This window comes from Gracilinanus agilis, chromosome 2, assembly GCF_016433145.1.
Source record: "Gracilinanus agilis isolate LMUSP501 chromosome 2, AgileGrace, whole genome shotgun sequence".
Taxonomy (NCBI): Eukaryota; Metazoa; Chordata; class Mammalia; order Didelphimorphia; family Didelphidae; genus Gracilinanus; species Gracilinanus agilis.
Window position 1 is genome coordinate 99,796,870 of NC_058131.1, and position 23,047 is coordinate 99,819,916.

At 36.2% G+C, this 23,047-nt stretch overlaps 1 protein-coding gene across 22 annotated transcripts in view; it reads right to left on the reverse strand.

Moving 5' to 3' along the window:
* NRXN1 (neurexin 1) overlaps positions 1 to 23,047 on the reverse strand; it is a 1,430,528-nt gene that overhangs the window by 415,131 nt on the left and 992,350 nt on the right. For all 22 annotated transcript variants that reach the window (XM_044663323.1, XM_044663322.1, XM_044663321.1 and 19 more), the window contains one exon: positions 12,271 to 12,452. In XM_044663323.1, the coding sequence (XP_044519258.1) occupies positions 12,271 to 12,452 (182 nt within the window). The remainder of the gene's footprint in view (positions 1 to 12,270; positions 12,453 to 23,047) is intronic.

Consider the following 23,047-nt stretch of genomic DNA (forward strand, 5'->3'; position numbering starts at 1 on the left):
TAAACCTCTTAGATCCTGCAGAAAGATAAAGTGCTATTCCTTCTCTCCATTTACTTAACCTCTCTGTACCTCAATTGTTCCTTTATGCAAAATAAGAGGGTTTGTATTAAATGTTTCTTAAGGGCTTGTTCCTAAAACTAGTATTCTATGATTCTTTGAAAGGTTAATGGGAAAATGTGGGTTTTTTTTGCACAAACCTCCAAGTAAGATTACACTCTATGAGTGGATTTTAGTATGGCAACATTTGTTTACCACTAAGTTAGCCACAAAAACAAAGAACTATTCCTGAATTTATAATTCCAACCATGGAGTGCAACAGACATCAGCATTGCTTTCCCAGACTAAATATATACCTTTGTATTATACTTTCCCTTTCATACACAGGCAGTTTGATTGAAAAAGGGACCGAAAATGAACTTTTGGATAAAAAATAAAGAATTAAATTAACTTATAAAGGATTTAAGGCATTGCTCCTTTCACATTAGGATGAATCAATTGTAAAAAGGTACAGAAAAAATTTGCTTAAGGAAAACTGTTAATTATCCACATGTAATGTAAAATCCTTATCAGATTGCTTGCTGTTCCAGGGAGGAAAGACAGGAAGGAGAGAGAGAAAAATTTGGAATTCAAAATTAAAAAATAAAGAATGTTAAAAAGTATTTTTCCATGTAATTAAATATTTTTTAAATCCATGTGTAAAAAAAAAAAAAAGAAAGAAGAGACTTTCCATTTAAATATGAGGCCAGAGTGAGGTTTTAGGAGAGAAAAGAGAAATGTTTGAGGACATAAAAATTACTCCAGCTACTGGGCATCATGGTCCATCAGCTTATTTGCTTGTAACTGATTTTATTGTCTGAGAAGTTTAAACTGAAAAAAGTCATCAATCAAATAATGGTTTGGAGACTATGAGATGATTAAATAAGGTTGATTGGCTTCATAGCTAACACAAAGGAGAATTTTATGATTTTTATCTCTCAAGGAAAAGGTAAGTTCTTTTTGAGTACTAGGAGGCTTTGATTTAAGCCACTGAAAAAAAGAGAAGAACCTGACTAGAATGATAAATAAACAGTCTGGAATGAAGCATTTCCTGGCACTGGCCTCACAAAGTAGCATCTCTTTTTCTGTCTTTTTCATATCCTTTTTCTGTCTCTATATCTCTCCCTCCTCCTCCCCTCTCTCTATCTGCTGGAATCTAACTTACTATATAACCCTTAAAAGGTTACTAAGAAAGTATTATATTGTAATGGTGAATATTATTTTAGTCATACAACTGCAGAATTCATCAGGCTGACTCTCTGGGCAAGGCAAACAAGCCCTGTCATGCTTTCATTCAGCAGGGTTGTACTCTCCAGTCAGTGATCAGTCAATTGATCCTACAATAAATTAGCTGAAAAGCCTTTCTTTCGCTTTTTGGCATTTCTTCCCTGAAATAAAGAGGATAGCAGAGAGCAGCTAGAACCTATGAAAGGTTTTGACTCTCCAAATATTAGTGGCATCAGAGGATAATTGTTTTGTATTCCTAGGAGCTTTTGCTTTGGCTCTTTGGAAGGAATTAACACTGTCCACCTTCTTATCAGTTGACTTTCCCACTGCTGGGGTCTTTAATTGTCCAAGTGTGTTTTTATCTTCCTTGTAGTCTTCATTCTCCCTCTCAGTTCTTCATTCTTTACTTTTATTTTTTCTTTTATGATTTATCAAAAGTAAATGCTAAGGGGGCAGCTGGGTAGCTCAGTGGGGTTGAGAGTCAGGCCTAGAGACCGGAGGTCCTAGGTTCAAAGCCAGCCTCAGACACTTCCCAGCTGTGTGACCCTGGGCAAGTCACTTGACGCCCATTGCCCACCCTTACCACTCTTCCACCTATGAGCCAATACACAGAAGTTAAGGGTTTAAAAAATTAAGTTAAAAAAAAGTAAATGCTAAGTTCAAACAACATGTGTTTCTGTGTCTATGCTAGATCTATGAATAAAATGAAAACAAAATTAAAAAAAAACAACCTGTCCCTATTCATAGTTTATATTTTACTGTTTTACAAAGCAATTTTCTCACAGCAATCTTCTAATAGTAATGAAAATTGAATCTCAAAGGAAAAACTGCAAAGCTAGATAATTTGGGTTCCATCCTGTTTTAAATATCTATGCATTACCTTGGATAAATTTATTTGACCTCTTTATGGATCAGTTTCCTCATTTGTAAAAAGAAGGGGTTGTACTAGATGGTACTCTGAGGTTCTTTCCTGCTTTAGATCATATATAGTCATATAATTTAAACTCAAGCTTTTAAGAATATGCTAATCCCCCAAACCTTTCTCTTGTTAATATTCAGAGAAAAACTTCTATTTGAGTTCCTTATAGCACTCAGCCTCTACTTCTTTACTAGCATTTTCCTGATATTTTTCAGTATATAGTCCAATTCCATTTGGATGTGAGTGATTTGCTACAGATAAGCAGTACCTTAAAGTGATATGCAAATAGGAGCTACAGGCACAAAATATACTAATACTTTGCCATAATGGAAAGAGCATTGTATTTGAAATACTGGGACTTGCTATCAAATCCTGCCTTTGATATTGTACTACCTCTGTGACCGAGGGCACATCAATTAATGTCCTTGGGCTTCAGTTTCCTCATCTGTAAGATAAATGAGCTAGACTAGATAGCCTCTGATGTCCTGCATGGCACTAAGTCTATGAGCTCTATTCTATTTTGTATGAAACTAGATTAGTCAAGAGGAAAAGAATTACATAAAAAGATTGCAGATTCCACAATAGCCTCATCAAGACAGAAGTTCCCTTCAAAATTTTCTCTAGAACACAACATCTGGATCTCTTTTTTGTCTCCTCACATCCTATCTTATATAATAATTTTCTGTGTATATAATTTATTCATCCCCATCTATCACTCTCAATGTATAAGCTTAAAAAAATACTTACCTTCTGTCTTAGAATCAAGACTGTGTATTGGTTCCAATGCAGAAGAGTGTAAGGGATAGGCAATGGAAGTTAAGTGACTTGCCTGTGGTCACAAAGCCAGTCTGAGGTCAAATTTAAACCCAGGACTCCTCTCTCTAGGCCTGATTCCTAATCTACTGAGCCACCTCAATGTATAAGCTTTTGGAAGGCCAGGACTTTTTCTTATGATAATAGAAACATAGACCTATCACTGACATCTTCTTAGTCAAGTTGTCCAATTCCCTTATTTTTTTATAGCTGAGGAAACTGAGGCCCAGGGAACTAAGTGACTTTTCCAACTGTCAGAGGCAGGATTTTAATTCAGATATTCTAACTCCAGAGCCAATACTTTTTCTACTTTATTATTCTTCTGGGGGAAAAAAAGCCTTACACAGTAGTAGGCAATTATTAATATTTGTTGACATATTCTGAATCACTTTAGAGGAACTATTTACCTGTAAACAATTGATAATCTAATTATAGTCACTTATTTATTCATGAAAAGACCTTATTTCATATAAATCTTTTACATCTCTACGACTCAGAGGGACTCAATCATCAACCTCATTTCAGAACCCTGACAGTCTTTTGTCTTAAATTCTGAACACTGCTCAGCATCAAGTGTGAAATATTCATACCCCATGATGCCTGGATATAAAAAAGGGGAAATTCACTTTGGAGACATAATTATCACAGGAGGAATTATAATAGGGAATGCCTAGGGGAGAAAGATATAACAGCAGAAAATAATGTTGTGTGTGTGTGAGTTAGTGTCTATGAGTGTATATAAGACAGAGGGAGAGAGATAAAGAGAGGAAAAGAAACAGAGAGACAGACAAACAGAGAGAGACAGAGAGACGGAGGGATTGAGAGACAGAGAGAGAGACAGAGAGACAGAGAGAAACAGAGAAAGAAAAGGAGAGAGAAAGAGAGAGAGAGAGAGAGAGAGAGAGAGAGAGAGAGAGAGAGAGAGATACACAGAGAGGGAGGGAGAGAAACACGAGACAGAGGTAGAGGGGAGAGAGACAGAGACAGAGAGATAGAAAGACAGAGAGACAGAGAGACAGATAAAGGAAAAGGGAAAGGGAAAGGGAAAGAGAGAGCCTGTTAGAAAGGTATGATGCAGAATTTCTCAGAAAGAAAATATTCCACGTGGGAATAGAATAAGCATGGGGAACTATCTGTCCTCTTACCCTTCCTTCCATAACATGCATTTGGTAAATTCATGAACTTCCATTCATCAAATCATAATGTGGGAAAACAAACCACAGATTTGTATACATTTTCCTAATAAGCAACCTGGGCAAGAAATATTCTTTGCTCAATCTCTCTTTTTTTAAAACCCTTACCTTCTGTCTTAGAATCAATAATAGTATTGGTTCTAAGGCAGAGAGTGGTAAGGACTGGGAAACTATGGTTGCAATTGCCCAGGATACACTGCTAGGAAATTTCAGAGGCTAAATTTGAACCCAGGTCCTCCTTTAGGTCTAGCTCTTTATCCACTGAAACCCCTAGCTGCCCCTGCTTAATCTCTTAAAATGGCCACCAATTTAGGATTTTTGAAAATTGAAGTTCAACTAGTAAAATGGTCTAACTTGAAAGAAATCTTCTTGTTCTATTAAAATAAAATATTTATACTTAACATTTCCCTCCTCTGGCTTCCTGACACTCAGGTTTCTGTCTCATGTGTGTGGAAGCATCAATAGGTTGTAACTGAGAAGCCTCTGGGGGTTACCACCTTGTTTTCACAAGGACCCTACGGAATTCTACCTCATACTATGTACCCCAGAGAGTTTGCCAAGTGTGGACTCTCTGTAATGGAAAACTACAGACAAAAGGATAGAGGAGGTAAGAAGTAAAAAAGAATTTTCATATTCCCTTATAATAACAGATTATTACACTTAAGGGAGAAAAAATGTCCAGGAATATTAAAATTCTTAAACAAGTCCCAAGATCCCTCTCACTTGTCTCTTCTTCAAGCCTTAAAGGCAATGCAATTTAGCTCCTCCTGAAAAAAGTCATCGCTTTCAAGTCTGCACTTCCATTCTGAGGTCTGAGAAGGGAGAAATAGGAGGGCCAAGCTTCAGAGCAAACACTTTTGCCTGGCTGGTAGAATGACTTTGAGGGGAAAAAAAAGAAAGCTAAACTCTTTCTTTCCCTTGTCGCCTTTACCGTCTTACTACCATTCTACAGATGTGAGCATTCCAGATGTTTTTCTTTAAAAACAATGAGCTGTGACCCAGGCTTGAACTTCAAGGTTTAGGCTCCCTCCTTTGCAACCTTTTCAGTTAACAACTCTCCTTTCCCTCATGGCAGGCAAATAGGCTGTCATTTAAAATTATTTATTTATTCAGAACTCTCCAAATGTGCATTCTGTTACTGTAAAGTGTCCTTGGGCCCAGTGACACCAATCCTCAATCCTTTGTTCTCCTTTCATATTGTGGATTATTTATAACTACTATTAACTTGTCTGCCCTTTGGTGTGCTTTCCCCCAGGAAATATTTTGCCTGACTAGTCCTATTCCCTGCATCCCCAGACCAGCTCAAATAGGACCCCGATGCCACATCAGTACTTTTATTTTGCATTCTGGTCTTTCCCTGGCATAGTCCATTATGCATTTTGCATCTTCATTTAGTTTATTTTTGGTTTCATTTTAAAAAAAAAAGTGCATGTATGCACATGTATATTTGTATGTGTGAGTATATGTGTACAAACATATATGTTTATGTGTATAATTCTTAAGACTTGTGTTGTGCTTTGATGTGCTGGCTTCAGTGATTTCTCTGTAGCTGTCCAAAGAGAGTTTTCCTGATCAGGATGCTAAATGATTTCCTGGCTCAGTAAGTACCAATACCAGAGCCTGGTTGGGTTCCCTGCTTTCAAATAATGCCTCTATTCTTTTCTCCATTGATCTCTCCCTTGCATTATGTTTAGAACTTTGCTCTACCAATCACCTTGATGACCTATTTGCATGCTTCATTCCTTCTCATTATTTCCTCTAATCTCCAAGTCAAGTGCACTTAGGGAGTGCCTTCATATCCTATTCTATAGCCTGATCCCAGTTCTCCCTCCATTCTGATCTATGGCTGCAACAGAGATTTCAACTTGAAATGTTCCCTTCTTCAATTAACCTGGGCTGGTCCTTAAGCAGACAGCTTTGCCACTTGTAGGCTTCCATCTATGCCTTTGTCCTGTGTCGTTCTTCCTCTGAAGTCCAATAGCTGCTCTGAAAACTTGTCGAATGTTTTGTAAAAATCTGAGCGTGCCACGTCTACGGAGCTCGCTTTATCTGTCATGGCAGTAACAGCGTCAGAGAACTCCAGGAGGTTAATTAAGCATGACCTCCCTGCTTGGTGACATGCTGCTTCTCTTTAATCAAAATTATGCTCCTTCAGGTGTTCTTTTATCACATCCTTTAAGAAAACTTTCAAGACTTTGCCCAGATGCCAGTGGCCTTTGCTTTCTGGTCAATGTCTTCACGGTAGAATTTTGAGAGATAATTCAATTCCACAAGCACTTATTAAGCACCTGCTTAATATGCTTTCCCTTTGAGATTACATTGCTTCTCTTCTATTTATATCTTATGAGGATATTTTGACGACATAGCTGTGTGTATGTTGCCTCTTCCATTGGAATGTGAACTCTGAGGGCAAGGATATCTTTGTCTTTTTAAAAAATTATTCCTAAAACTTCTCTACTAGCAGCAATGCAAGGATCCAGAGCAAGGCTGAGGGACTTATGAGAAAGAAAACTAGCCACATTCAGAGGAAAAACAGTGGGAGGAGAAATACAGAAGAAAAACAACTGTTTGAACACATGGGCTGATGGGGACATTATTGGAGATGTAGACACTAAACAATAACTCTAGTCCAACTATCAATAATATGGAATTAGGTCTTGATCAATGATACATGTAAGACCCAGTGGAATTGTATGTCAGCTAAGGGGTCTTAGGGGGGGTTGGGGGAGAGGGAAAGAACATGAAATATGTAACTATGAGAAGATATTCAAAATAAAAATTAAAAAATAAAATGAAATGAAACAAAATGAAATGAAAAAAAATATTCCTAAAGCTTAGTTAGCACCATTGCTGACCCATAGGAAGCACTTATTTTGTTGACTGAGTGTCTTCTACCAGCTGGGCACTTTGCTAGGCACTGGGGATAAAACAACAAAAGGAAACAGTCCCTGGGGGTTGGGGAATAAATGAGTAAAGAATAAAAATGATAAATCATCTGTTGACAAGGAAGGGAGAGGGGGCAACAATTAAGATAACCAGGAAAGGCTTCCCATAGGAGTTGGCTCTTAACTCAGAGTCTTCAAGGAAGCTAGGGATTCCAATAAGCTAAGATGAGGAGGGAGAGCATACGAGTCATAGCATCCAAGCCAAAGTTGGCACAGAGGAAAGCTAAGTGGCTTAGTGGATGGAGAGCCAGGCCAAAGTTGGGAGGTCTGGGCTTCAAATCTGGCCTCAGACACTTCCTAGCTGTATGACCCTGGGAAAGTCATTTAACTCCAACTGCCTAGTCCTTACCATTCTTCTGCCTTAGAAAAGATACTTGATATCAATTCTATGATAGAAGGTAAGGGTTTTATTTTTAAAAAAAAAAAAAAGGTAGCCAAGTATTTGATATTTCTAAAAAAAAAATCCTCCCTGCAAAAGTAGTGAAAAGTATACCATATTAAACAATTATAATAAGAAGAATTTCTGAAACCAATAAGTTGATGTAAACTTACTCTGATAACTTAAAAACTTCAAGAAAACTAACCCTTCCATACAAGACAATTTTGTAGGGTTTAGTATAGAAGTCTGCATTTGAATTTGAATATTACCATTTGAAAGGACAGGAAAAATGCTTGAACACAGACGAATATGTTGATTTGGAGAAATATCTCAAATAGACTACTTCTGCCTAGAAAGAAGCCTATGGGGAATTACTGAGTTTTACCTTAGTTAGTGAAGACCTGAATATATATTATATGTACATGTATATATTCATAATTCCTCATTTAAGGTGGATGGAGACTATTATTGTTCAATTCTTTAATATTAAACTTCAGAGTACCAAATGAAAAGAGTCTAGGAAGACTTGAAATGTCACCTGCATTGATGGTAGTTATTTTGGGAGATGAAATGTTTACTATAAATACATCCTGTTTCCAGCCTCTACTAAAGCAGCTGATCAAAAGGCATCCTTCTAAATCAGCATCAATTAAGAGCTCAATTTCAAAAATAAGGCTTGCAGCCCAGCAAAGTACAAAGAAGAAACATTTAGGGCAAGTACTACTACAATTCACTAATCGAATTTGCAATGCTCTTTCATGCACCCAAGATGAAAGGATTTCAAAGAACACTCAACAACCCTCACCTCAGCCCTCAGTGAAATTTCTCTCCATCAGAACCAATGCACACATTAATATTCATGATTTTGAATGAGTCTTCATTGACAGGGGCATTATTTTGCAAGTGAGGGTGGGTGTTAAACACTCTCCACTTAACTTGTTTAAACTGATCTTCTGAGGCCCATAACTGAAGAGGTGACCAAGCCAAATATTTTTTACATTTACATATACACCACAGAAGAAAGACTTTACACAAATGGTTCTCCAGAGTGCCCATGTTGATGGCGAACCAAATGCTGTTGCCATAAAGAAGCTTATTTTTAAAATTATATATCTTTCATCCAAAGAAGGGTCAATGTACAAAAATTGAAAAATTAGACAATTTCTTCAAAATTCACTTAAAGAAAGCAATTAAGCATCTTCTGTAAACTTAGTTCTTTAGTAGGCCATGATAGTGTGGAAAGTTTTAAAAATAAAGAATCAAAGAGTTTGGAGTTAGCAGGGACCCTTAGTGATCTTGCAGTCCATTATTTCTCAAAGTATAGGATAGGGATTCATGGGATCCCTGAGACTTGTTTAAAGGAGTTTTCAGAGTCAAAAATATTTTTATGATAACGTAAAAACTTTTAAATTTCTAATGTGGCAAAGAGTGATAGATATACCAACATAAATAAAAACTCTTTGGGGGAGAACTTATTATTTTTAAACGGATCATTTTAAGGAATCCTAAAACTGGAAAGTTTGAGAATGACTTATCTAGTCTAATCCCTATATTGTATAGATGGTGAAATTCAGTCTCAGAGAGGTTCCTGCCTTAAAGGAGACACTATGCATATGTAGAATTTGAATAATTCAAAGTAATATAGCATGGCATGCTGGTGGAATTCAGAGAACTATTATTAGGGTGCTACAATTCATTTTATAAAAAGGGCAATATTCTTACTGCCCCTTGAGACTAAATTAGGGATTTGTAATAAATAATAATTGCAAATTGAGCAACAATAACTCACACTTTTATATCACATTAAATTTTTCAAAGTTTTCTTTTCATAACAAACTTGTAAAGTAGTTACTACAAAATTACAGTTGAGGAGTTAGAATCCAAGAGGCTGTGTCTTGCTTCTGATATTATATCTAATAAATGTCAAAGGCAAGATTTAAATTTAAGTTTCTGGCTTCAAAGTCCTATGTTCTTCCTACTCTGCCCCTTCTAGCTTCATAATCTATGACTTCAGGAGTTTCCCATAAATATCCAGCTTACTTACAAAAAACATATTTTCAACTGCAACAACAAAAAATGTTCATGCAACTTTTTAGGAATTAATCTATCACGAAAAAAAAGAAATCTATAAAATAAATTTGGAAAAGGGAAACAGCATAATCGACTGCCATATAGGCACACTGAGTAAGGAAGGGACTGATGATGTAATTTTATTTCTTGAAGTCTTAACTCTCATTTGTAGGCTTATCTCTGGCTCTTCTTTGCTTTACTTCCCATGGCTGACTGACTGTTCCTCACCATCATCACCACTGCCATCTTATTCTTTTCCTTACTTCTTGATCTCCTAATATCATACAGTTCCTTTACTATTAATATCAAATAGCTACCATGAATGATAGACATCTCATTAATACAATTCCAAAAAAATAATGCCAACTTTCACAAAGCTGCTATCTGATTCAAGAGAAATCTTATTTCAAATAGTGATACATAAAAATATTACAGATAATTAGAAGTCAAAACATGATTTTTTGTTATTCTGTAAAACTCACTGATATCATACTGAATAAACAAATGGGGTACGAAATCATGTCAAATATTTAAATTGCAGATGAAAATATATGCCAAGTGGATCACAAATTTTATCTGATTGAAATGACATTGGACCATTTCAGCTAGACTGGGCAGCAGTTCATTATATTTAATGAACATAATCATCTTCCAGGTTGTTGGTTCATTATATCAATTTTGGATGGAAATGTGATTGCTTAAATCAGCTCAGTACTTAGTTCACACTTTACTGATAAAAGTTTGAACAACTTTTTGAATATTTCTGACACATAAGTAATGCGTAATGTAACATTTATTAAAAAATAAAACACATAGATTCTATCTATATCAGTCAATGTCACAACTTAGATATATTCTAAGCCAAAGTCAAACAATAATGACAAATCAATAATTTGGCATTTTTGTTTTTCTTTCAATCACTAGTTCACAATCTACTAGTTTTCTTGACTGGTTCACAAAGAAATAAAAATAAAGGTCTGGCAAAAAAAAAAAAAGTTAATTCAGTATTTTCTTAGAACTTTCAAAGTGTTTTCCCAGGTCCATTCTTAGTATTACATATTTATATTTGCTAAAACCCCTCTATATTTCCTCTGGTACTTCAAGTCTTCCAGGACATCCATTGTCCTTTTGGAAGTCTCCTACTATTCCTCCAGGTTCTAATCCATTTACAAAAACTTTACCAATATTAAGTAAAAGGTGGGTTTTAGCAATAGAAAAAAACCCACTGATTTAATAGTCATTTTACTTTGTCAAAAAATGGGGGGAAAAGAGGGAGGTGGGATACTTGCTTGCTGGAAAACAGCACAATGGCCACTTGTTCCTAGAACTTGAAAGTTTTTTTTAATCAAATCTTGATCAGATATAAACTTGAGCTTCTTCCCAATGTCATAAGAAATGAGAAAGACTTGATAAGGATTCTTAGAAGAATGAGAAGATCCTAAGTCCATGTTTGAGCATGGTGAGAAGAAAATGTCTTTCTTGTAAGATAAAAGTTTTGGACCACAAAACAAACAACAGTGGTTTGGACCATTTTGATAACATAACCTCTTAGGATTTAAAAGTAATCACTGCAGAACCTTTTCTCAGAGTAAAAGTGTAATTGGTTATAAATCAATAAGTAATTTCTTTCAAGAGGAAAAAACTTTTGGATGTCTGTGTGTATGTGTATTATTAAAGTAACAAGATTTCATAAATCAGCATGGAGCAAATATAAATAGAAACTTGAGATTACCCGGAATAGTAAGATTTCTTACTGTACTAGTTAAGTTTATCTTAATTGATCATTTATTTATGATGCCATAAAAATCCAGATGCATTCAATTGTTACTTATTTGCTGTAAGACAATTGAAATTACTTTTCAAGACTTCCTATTATGAAAAGTGCATTTTCAAAAGGGAATTTATGACCATACCATAATGACAGTATCTTATTTTTTATGATTAATGAAAAAATCAGTTTTCAAGATATCTCTAAATTTCTAAAGATCTTAATAGAAATTTCAAAAGTCTGATGGAAAAATGAGATAAGTAAAACTTCCTTGGAAAATTGAAGTTCAATGAATGACTGCATTGATATGGTTTGATTTCAGTGTCGGAAGAGTAGTTCTAGGTTTCATACCCTATATGAGGGGTATGTGGTGTATGGTGGGAAGTTTTTCCATGGCAATAAATATAGAACCATTCCCTTAAGTCTTCTAAATTCTATTGTCCTTTACTTTCATTCATATCACTAACTCCTCAGTAAATCTTCAATTATTGGCCTTCATTTTTTCCATATCATATTACTCTAGGTTCCTCTTCTCTTTCTTGATAAAAAGAGCTCAGTGATAATAATAAGAGAACTCAAATTGGCTTCAGTTTGTAGGCTACCATCCTAATTCCTGCCAAATTAGAAGGCATATTATATTTTACTTCATTTTTAAGGTTAGCTCCAAAATATCTGATTTCTATAGATATCAGAATTCTAGTTTTTAAAAAAAGCTTTTTGATGAATAGTAACAATGAATGACAGAATATCATACACACATACTCCTTTAACCACAAACTAAATATGATTATACTGAAACCATACAGAAAATCAAAAGTGGTAGTCAGTCTGAAAAGCACACATTGGAAAGGAATAAGGACAATTGGAAAAGAAAATATTTTAAGCAAAGTAAAAACCTATTTGGGTTTGAGAGTACTTACAATATGTAGCTCCAAGTAGTCACCGAGCCCTGAAGAACTGTCCACTCGTACCAGTACAGCTTCCTTCTGAACCGTGCTAAACCCTATGGCAAGTCTGTCTGCACGTGTACTCGGCCGGTCATTAGGAGGCCATTTGTATGTGATTTGTCCACCACCTTTGCTAAAGATATATGTTGTTCCAGCTGAAAACAAAACAACAAAAAATAAGGACAATTAGTTCTCTTGCATCGAGTCTACACAATTTGGTCACTAAACAAGGAACTGACTTTAATTAGTTTGATAAAGAGGAAAAGAAGGTATAGATGCTTTAAGTGAAATAAAATGGCAATTCAATTTTAAAATACATTCATTAAATCTACTAGTTGATGTTTCAGAAAAATGTCAGATCACTCACTGCCCATTCCACTGAGTGAGGTATGGACATGCAATGGGGTATAATGGGAAAAGCCCTATCCCAGGGATCTATAGAACTGGGCTTCAGACCTCACTCTACTACTAGTCATATAATTTTGGACAAATCTTTTGAGGTTGCAAATGATATCTCTTTTCTCATCTATAAAATGAGGGTTTTTGCCTACTTTGTCAACCTCCTGAGGTTATAATGGGGATCAATAATAGTAATAAAAGCTGGCATTTATTTAGAGCTTTTAAAGTTGGCAAAGTGCTTTACCTACATTATTTACCAAAATGAAATATTTGATCCTCACAACAATCCTATAAGGGAAATACAGTTTGAATTCCCATTTCACAGACAAAGATACTGAGTAATAGAGAGAATAGAGAGCAAACTTCTTCAGGGTTACACAACTAAGATTTCTGAGATAGGATTTGAATTCAGGTCTACCTGATTCCCAGGCATTTGAGGCACTGCACCACCTTGCTGCTGATAAGATAAAATGTATTTTCAACTTTATTCTTTATAAAAAATTAGACATCAACTAATGTCCTACTCTAATTCAAGTAGTCATACCAAGGAACTGATTCAATTTTCTATGGCTGTACCAGTAGAATTGGAGATCTGGCAAAGCCTACTATGGACTTGATGACATCTGTCAACTGAGGAGCCCACATCTGCAGAGAATCACCACCATAAAGGGTGGCTGCCATAAGGAAGGAAAGGAGGGGCTATCATAATAAATACCTGTGGAGAGAGCATCCACAGTGAAGCAATTATGAATTTTAAAAAGTAAAATAGAGTCATATAAGTATTGTATATTAGTATGATAGTATGGACTCTAACAGATTGTGCTTGTTTCTCAAAAATCACTAAAGGCTGTATTAGAAATAAAAATCAACCAAGGCCGTTTATTATTTAAAAAAAAAAAAAGGAAACTTATTCCTGTTACTTCCTAAAGATGCAGAAATGTAAAGATTAACCTTGTTTATTGCAGTGTCAGCCATGAAAGCTTGTGCTGATACGCCTGACAGCTGGTCAAAATTTGAGGAAACCAAACAATATACCAATGAAACTCCCTCCCATTTTATGGACAGGCTGATTGAGGTGGGTGATATATATATATATATGGACCTTGATTTGACCAGGGAACGGGATATTAGACATGTATGTAGGCAATTTATTGAGAATTCTTATAAAGTAGTCAAAGACAATTTTAAAACTAACTGCCCTAACTGGGAATCTATGAATCTTGAGGAATTGAGGAAAGTAGCATCTTATGTTTTTAAGGGCCATACACAAAGACATGAGGAAGACATTGACTCAATGGATGCTTTAAAAGCAGAAAATAAAATGCAAAAAGAAAACTTGAAAAATAAAGGAGAGACTATAATCCCTCTCCAAGAATCTAACTACTGATCCATATCTGCCACTTCTGTGAGAAGAAGGGTCACACAATGATGAACTGTAGGAATTTGTTGAGTAATCAGAAATAATACCCAGTTGAAAGATAACTATAGAAATGACAGGAATAATAATAATGATGATGATTCCAGGAATCGCAACTCTAGGAGTGATAAAAATGTTAGGAATAAAAATCTGGAAGATGATAACTCATACCAAATGACCAAGCAATAGTATATCTTAAGTGGAGCTAGCCCCCAAACTACCCAGGTTGCTAATGCCCCTCGGTGGGGGGGGGGGAGGGGCAAGGAGCCCAAGCATTTTTATGAAGGTGCGATGGTGGGGCAAGGGCCTTGGAATCAAAAAAGGGAACCTTTGATTTTCCAGGCCCTGATGTTTTGATGCCAATCATCCCCATACATCCCCCCACATGGTAAGGAACCTCATGTAACCCTAAATTTGGGAAATTCATATTACAATTGTTTGCTGGACATTGGGGCTTCACGATCAGTACTGGTGAATAAACCAGATGAAAACTGTAACTATTGGCTCTCTGAATATAGTAGGTGTATCAGGAAGATCTTCAAAAGGTCCCAAAACTTTCTCCTTGCATAGTCAGTATAGGACCCCTAACTGTGGAACACTCCTTTCTTTTAATGCCTTGATACCACCCAAATTTTCTGGGGAGGGATCTATTATGTAAACTTAAAGCCATGATAATTGCAATCCAGATGGCTCTATGTCATTAGAATTGACGGAGGACTCTTTAAACTTGTTCCCTGTACTTCTCTCAGAGAGTCAGGAAGTAAAAGAGCCTCCCACCTTTGAAATCCCAGATGATATCCCGAAGTCTCTCTGGGCCACATCTTCTTCTGATGTAGCCCTACTTAAATCAGCTGTTCCTGTTCAGATTAGAACAAGAAGAGGGCCATATCCCTCCATTCCTCAGTACCCCTTATCAAAAGAAGTTATTGAAGGAATCATCCCAGTAATAAATTGATTAATTGAGCAAGGAATAATAATCCCATGCAAATCAGAATATAATACACCTATTTTACCTGTTAAGAAGCCCAAAATAGGCCCAGATGGAAAAGCCCAATATCGATTTGTTCAAGATTTAAGGGCTGTAAACAATCATGTCATAAAGAGTATCTTCTATTGAAACTGATTGACTGTTTCCTGTTACATGCATTGGAGATAACAGTTCATAGACAAATGGATGCTGTTTTTGGAATCACATTATATTTTTTTTTCTCCCTGAATTTATTTTTAATTTTCTTATTGCTTTTCCTATTATCTTTTTTTTTAAACCCTTGTACTTTGGTGTATTGTCTCATAGGTCGAAGATTGGTAAGGGTGGGCAATGGGGGTCAAGTGACTTGCCCAGGGTCACACAGCTGGGAAGTGGCTGAGGCCAGGTTTGAACCTAGGACCTCCCGTCTCTAGGCCTGGCTCTCACTCCACTGAGCTACCCAGCTGCCCCCTCCTGTTATCTTTTAATATAATAATTGATTTTTCCCTTTTTCTCATTGCTTATACTTAAAGTACATATAATCACTATTAATTTTTTTTTATTTTTTGCAGTGATATAATTTTAATATATATATTCGCTGTAATATTACTGCTTACTCACAAGGCTTTAGACTTTGGGAACCTGCCATGTATTGTTAAATGTTATGGGACTGTGATTAATGCTTCTGTCTGATTTCAGGAGAAGGGAACACAAGAGCCATTAAAAAGTGCTAAGAAGGCACAAGGTCATGGAGACCGACTGACCAATCCCAATGGGACTGATGAGAAAAACTGCACAGTGCCAAGGAGCACAAGGTCAAAAAGACCATACAAATACAGGTGGGGCTGAGGAACTCCCATGCCAATACTAAGGACTTGAACTCAGTGTAAGACTCAAAGTTGCGACGTTTAACACATGTTAAGACATAGGATTCTTTGAACTGAACTGCCAGTCTGGTACCAAAGGCTGGCCATCATCCTGGCTCACCCATATATTCCTGAGAGTGAAGGTAAATCAGACAAGGGAATGACAGACACTTCCCTTGCACATAAATCTGGTCCTTTTTCTCTCTTATAGAATGGCAACTTCCTGTAGTCTTGGCTGCCAATGGGTAAGTACAGTATTACTGCATTTTGTTCTATAGAATAGTAGGATGGAAATTATATTAATTGGACCCTAATACAAGGGCCTGTTATGAATTTATTTTTGTTTATTCAGAAATTTTATTTACATAGATTTTGATATTTTGATTCTGATTTTAAATGTTTTCTTTCTCCCAAAGTTTCATTTTTCTTCTATTTGCTCTTCTTTTTATGTGTTTGTTTTTTCTTTTGAATTGACTCATACAATCCCATAACTTAACCATGTATCTTAAGCTGATCTGAGTATTTCTTTTTTAAATACCCTCTTCAGGGGGGATTGTATTTTTATAAAATCCAAGATTAATTTTTTGTTTGAGAAAAATTCTCAGGGAAAGAAGCTTGCTGACTCTGGATTGAGAATGAACTGTTTGCAGAAAGATGCCTGAAGAATCCTCATTGCATCAAGAGATTCAGAATGAACTTTGGGGTATAACTGATTGAACTGATGGGGTTTAAACAGTTACTTTGAATGTACATTTAATGCCAATAGGGGACTGCCCCCAATTGGTTTCTTGTCAATGTGCCTAGCAAAATATTGGTTTTGCATTCTCTCTCTTCCATTCCTCTTTTATCTCTAACTATTTTGTAGTTAGAAGATCTTTGTGGGTATAAGATGATTATGTTAAGTCATCACTTGGGGTGAGTAGGCACCCAAGAATCATCAGGGGGATTGTGTAAATGAAATTAGCCCATCTTCATTCATTGTTTAGACTCTAGCCATCAAAAATAATGTCACCCCACATGACTTAGAATTAAGTGGGGAGGGGAAGATCTGTTACTCACACGTGACAATAAATAACAAATCAAAAGGGCAGTCCAAAAAAGTGTTGAGGCTGCCATTTGTCCAATTGAAATTGGAGGTGGATTCAGGAAGTGACTAAAGCTGCTATCTTTTAAATATGATGGTAACTTCCTGTGGAGGCAGTTGGTGCCTTGAACTTGGTGTAGAAGGATCTCTGGCAAGACCTCAGACTGCTTTCCTCTGAATTATCACATGGGTAAATTAGGCTGACTTCCTTTCTCCTCCCTTGGCGTTTCTGGAGGCTCTACCCTCAAGGAGGCCTCTATTATTGGAGGAGGTCTTGTGGATAGAAACCTTGTTTAATTAACCTCTGTGCTCCTCTGCTGGGGCTTCTAAATTCTTACCTGGTCTGGACCTCTGGTCCGGGCCAGAGTTTCTTCTCTCTATTTCCCTACCTTCAACCTTCCTAATTATAAATAAGCTTCCATAAAAGTCATCCTGACTTGGGTCTATTTTAATATGAAATCACAATAATCCGATGTCTGGTGACCATACCTTAAATATCTAGTTTCCCCTCTTACAACAATAAGTATGCCAGAAATGAGAGGGTCATCCTGCACAGTGGATCAAATCACAATAAATAAATTCTTATCCAATTTTTTTCAAGGAAAGGGTTTATTCCCGTGTAACAGATAGATATGTAATGGATTAGCAGTCACAAGCCTCAGTAGTCACTGACACTGCAAATAATAGATAACTTCTGAGTAAGCTAGGTCTTATTTAACAAGCAATATCTAGTAGCTTTCTGAGCATCTAGCACCACAGATATCTATTATTCCAAATGTACTCCTCTATTAATAGTGCTATGTATGATTCTAGGTCTTCTTCTCATGGAAATTTAAATAAAGGTGATAATAGTTTAATAAAACACTTGGATTCTGTCTTAATCAAAAAAGATATTTTGTTTTGGCAAGTTTGCTGTTGAATAGATTAGTTGTACCTGACTCTTTGGGGTTTTCTTAGCAAAGACACTGGCATGCTTTGCTGTTTCCTTTTCCAACTTGTTTTACAGATAAGGAAACTGAGGCAAAGAGAGTAAAATGACTTGCCCTGGATCACAACTAGTAAAGTATCTGAGGTTGGATCTGAACTCAGTTCTTTCTGACTTCAGGCCTGACACTCTGTTCACTGCACCCACCTACCTGCCTGTTTTAGCAATGCTGTTAACAGTAACAATGCAATCCATTCATTCTTATTTTTCAGTGCATCCAATAATCTGAGGACCTTTCTTTTATTTTCCAGGTATTATATGCCTACTCTGAAATAAGAGTATTTGGTTTCAAATATTAGCTCTGAAGGTTACCTACCAATTTGTTCCTGGGCAAATCAATCAACCATCTTGGGCCTCAGTTTCCTCATCTATAAAATTATTAGACTAAATGATCCCTGAGTTTCATTCCAGTTCTAAATCTATGATCTTAATGGCACGTGTCACCTATCCATCTGTTAGCCGTCTCTGTTGCCATGTGCTTGTGCCACCTTTCTTTTTCCTTTTCTTTTTTCCTTCCAGATTACTGTTTGGTAGTTGAAATTGAAGAATTTGCAGCGAGTACAATGTCATGCTTTGGGGATTCAGATTTGGGCTTTTATTGAGACCTATCTCTGAAGGTAAATATCATAATGCAAGTTTCATTACTAAGGATTTGATTTTTTAGCTCATCTTCCAACCTTTTTTTAGAGAGTATTAAGACCTAGAAGCTACCAAAGCCATTGTCTAAGCTGTCACGCTTACCTTTGCTTTTCAGGCTCTATAAGCACCATCAGGAGAAAATGAATGCAGTTGCTTCCACAAAGGCCTTTTTTATACAATGTGACAAATCTCACTTTGGTAGGGTTTTCTTTTTGTGAGAAGTCACTGAAAAGCAGTCATCTTTTTCTTTCGTGCTCATGGTAGTGCTTTGTTTTGGAGTCATCAGCTCAATTCCATTGTAATCAGTGGAATTAGATTGTCAAGGCCTTGATATCCTCCCTATCCCCTTTATAAGCTTCATATCATTCTTTAAAAAGAAGTTGGTATAGAACACTCACAATTTCCCTGTGTTTTTAACAGTCTTCTACTACAACTAACTTAAGGGCTTCAGAAAAGCACCATTTCTAAGCTTTAAAATAATGTGAATAGTGCTATAGCATAGTGGGTCAGACAAAGGTTTTAGATGACAATTTTTTTTCCAATGGCTTACCACTGAAAATAATACATTTCAGTACAATAAGCCCCTTTTGAATCCTTGCTACCTTGAGAAACATGTGCTCTGCACCGGGGGAGAGACAAAGTTTCTAGACTAGAGTTGCCTGTGCCATCGTGGCATTGACGCTTGAGTATCAGGATGTGAGTCATACACAGAGAAATAGGATACGTGATAAGAGATAGGGGAAAATGCATGGATTGTCTTTAAGAGAAAAGGAAGAGAATTTAGACACAAACCCTGGGAGAAGATTCTGGAAGGAGAGGAAGATCTTTGGAGTTTTACTGGGGTTAACGGTCACTCCTGATCTGGCTTTCCTCTGAGCTGGTAGGGAGGTTTTCGCTCTGGCATCTACCATTATCTACCATTTTTCTAACCTCAATAAACTTGTTTTTCCTATAATTTCAAGGGGTCGTGCTTCACTGGCCCTGGGAGGTTCCTAGTTGGGTTTTTTCTTTTCCAATCTATATAGGTCCTTCCCATTAAATCTACCTCCTTTGGGAGCTACGTGGCTCAGTGGATAGAGAGCTAGGCCTGGAGATATGAGTTCCTGGGCTCAAACATGACCTCCGACATTTCCTAGCTTGTTAACCTGGGCAAGTCACTTAACTCTTATTGACTAGCAGTAGCTCTTCTGCCTTAGGAAAAATACATCATATTGATTCTGAGATGGAAGGTAAGGATTTTTTTTTTAATTAAAGATAAGGAAATCAAGGCCCAAAGAAGTTTTGATTTGCTCAAAGTTACACAAATAAGTGGATTTTTATCCATGCCATCTGAATTCAGATCCAATATTCTTTGATTGATTCTCAACATCATCCTGATGGTAGCTAGATCACTACAAAGTCTCCTGAGTGAAATTCATAGGAGTACAAAGGAATTTTAAAAATAAAATTGAATATCAAATATTTAATTCTTAGATTATGATGTGTAGCTATATAGGCAAACCATCAAAATAGTCCATCCATAGCTGTGTTTTGGAATGATGTAGCATATGGTTAATGAACTGGGCTTGGAATTGAGAAGGCAGAGGAAATCACCCCAGCATGTATTTGGGAAATTGTTCAGTTCTTTCAATGACCTCAAACTTTTCAGTATTCTAAATGCCCAACTCTTTGCCAGAGGTACCAAACTCTCCGTAAGGCCCCACAAAACTCAAGTGAAGCCAGACTAGATTAAAATTTAATTGGAAAATGTTTAACCACATAAATTAAAGTACAACATAGATAACATTAATTTGTGATTTCTTGGGTCAATATGTGGGACAGGGATCTGTTATAATTTGAGTTTGACACCTCTGCTTTATGCAACAATGTGTTCCCAATGATGTTATATAGCTATAAATCAGGAATCAGTGCAAACCTCAGAGGAATTAAAATTGCAAATAGAGTGGCAAACAAGAGATGGGCAGTCTGAATGTAACTTTGATAACACCAGTCAATTAACTAATAAACAAGAGCTCATTAAGTACTTTGTATATGCTAGGTACTTTTATGTTCTGGAGAAATAAAGATAAAAAATCAAAGATATCAAGATAGAAAAGGAACAGGAGGAAGACTTCCAGTGTGTTTGGCAGATCATCCAGGAAAGATTTATTTGAAAACATGGGCAAGAATTCCATGGGATAAGAATGCATGAAATCTTTATGATCTTTTTTTCCTTTTCTTTCCCTTTCCCTTTCTTTTCCTTTCCCTTTTTTTCCTTTTTTTCCTTCTTTCTCTCTTTCTAATAACTCATTTTTTTAAAAAAAATTTTTTTAAACCCTTAACTTCGGTGTATTGTCTCATAGGTGGAAGAGTGGTAAGGGTGGGCAATGGGGGTCAAGTGACTTGCCCAGGGTCACACAGCTGGGAAGTGTCTGAGGCCGGATTTGAACCTAGGACCTCCCATCTCTAGGCCTGACTCTCACTCCACTGAGCTACCCAGCTGCCCCCTCTAATAACTCATTTTTAAAAAACAATAAGCAGAAACTTTGACAGGTATTAATTTACCATGCAACAAAGCAAAAATATTTGGTCAGTAAATAACCATTTATTAAGTGCCTACTTTGTGCCAGACACTATGCTAAGTGCTTGGAACACAAAGAAATGCAAAAGAAATTCTTCCTCTCAGAGGAGAAAAGGTGTCATATATGAGAGGCTTTAAGGGTCGAAACAGTAAGACTTGGAAACTGACTGAATATAGAGGAGCAGGAGAGATTGAGGAGTCATGGTTGATACTAAGGTTGTAAGCTTGTGTGACTGGGAGGATGTTGATAGCATTGACAGTAATAGGGAAGCTAAGAAGAGGAGATGGTTTGGGAGGAAAAAGAAGTTCTATTTAGGACTTGTCGAGTTTAAGATGTCAAATGGACTTCCTGATCCAGATGTACTGGGTGGAAAAGAGAGTGCATTAGATAGAGTATTGGACTCTGTGTTAGGAAGACCTGAGTTTAAATCCTATATTAGAAAATTACTTGCTTTGTGTCCTTGGACAAGTCACTTAATAGCCATTTACTTCAATTTCCTCATCTGTAAAATAGTTCTACTAATAGCACCTAATTCTAACATATGCTGTGAGAATAAAATAAAAGGATATTTGTAAAACCCTTTGAAAACTTTACACTTTTATATGTTAATTATTGTTATAATATGTTACAATTTTCAATATGCAGTTGCAGATGGTAGACTGCAGGGCAACCGAGAGGTTAGGGCTGGATAAATCAATTTGAGAACCATCTATATAATGATGATAATTGAACCCATGTGAGCTAATTAGATTATTAAATGAAAGAGTAAGGAGAAAGAAGCCCCTAAAATTTCAGTACCTATAGATAAATCCAATGAATTTTTATAATTCAGTTGAAACCAAATGCCTTGTTGTTTTTTAAATGGCTTTTATATATTTCAGTTTTCATTAATCAATTCAGTACTCCATCATTTACAGGGGCACATTACTCTCTACATAAAGCCCATTTTGTGCATCCACTATTAAGGTGACAATGTTTGTGATATTAAATTACACCAAATGGAAGCTTTTATGGAATAGAGAATACTAATCACACTAAAGTACGCCATAAGAAAAGGTCAAAAGTTGTGATATTTACAACACCATTTAAGAAAATTATCTTTTGGCCTTTTCATAAAAGAGAGCCATTATATAGGCACAAAAATGGACAGAGAGGTCAAGGTATTAACTGATATATTTCCTTCTACTGTAAAAAGACAATCAATGTGCAACACCACAACAGTAGTGCAACTTCAAGATTATCAACAATACTGAGATGAATGTTGAGGAAAACATCATCTTTATTATTTATGCACATTTCTCTATGGCAAATGCTAGAATATCAGCAGGATGACTTTTTACGGATTTATTTCAAATTGACCCTGACATCCATCGCAGTGCAGATTGCATAGATGAATAATATTTAAAGTGGTTTTCTACAATCTCTACACTTAAATTATACATCAAGGCCATATTACTCAATCTAAATTCATTAACAAACCTGGCACCATTAGATGCTGATTTCACACTACAAATATACTTGGCAACACAATAAATGTTAAAAAAACAAAACAAAACAGATGTGGGGACTTATTTCTAAGGATTCATATGCCTCCAATGTGTCAGGAATTATTTAGACTTATTGACAAAAAACAGTTTCCCTTTTTTCCCCACTTTTAACAAACCTCCCTCTTCCCAAACACACTTCAATCACACATTTTATTTCTCCAAGGTTAAGATTCAATGATATAACCCATAACCTTTCCTCTAAACTTTGGTTGTTTTAGATTACTGCTGCATAAAATATGAAGTGATTAATTTGCCCATAGATTAGCTTTGAATTTTTGATATGTG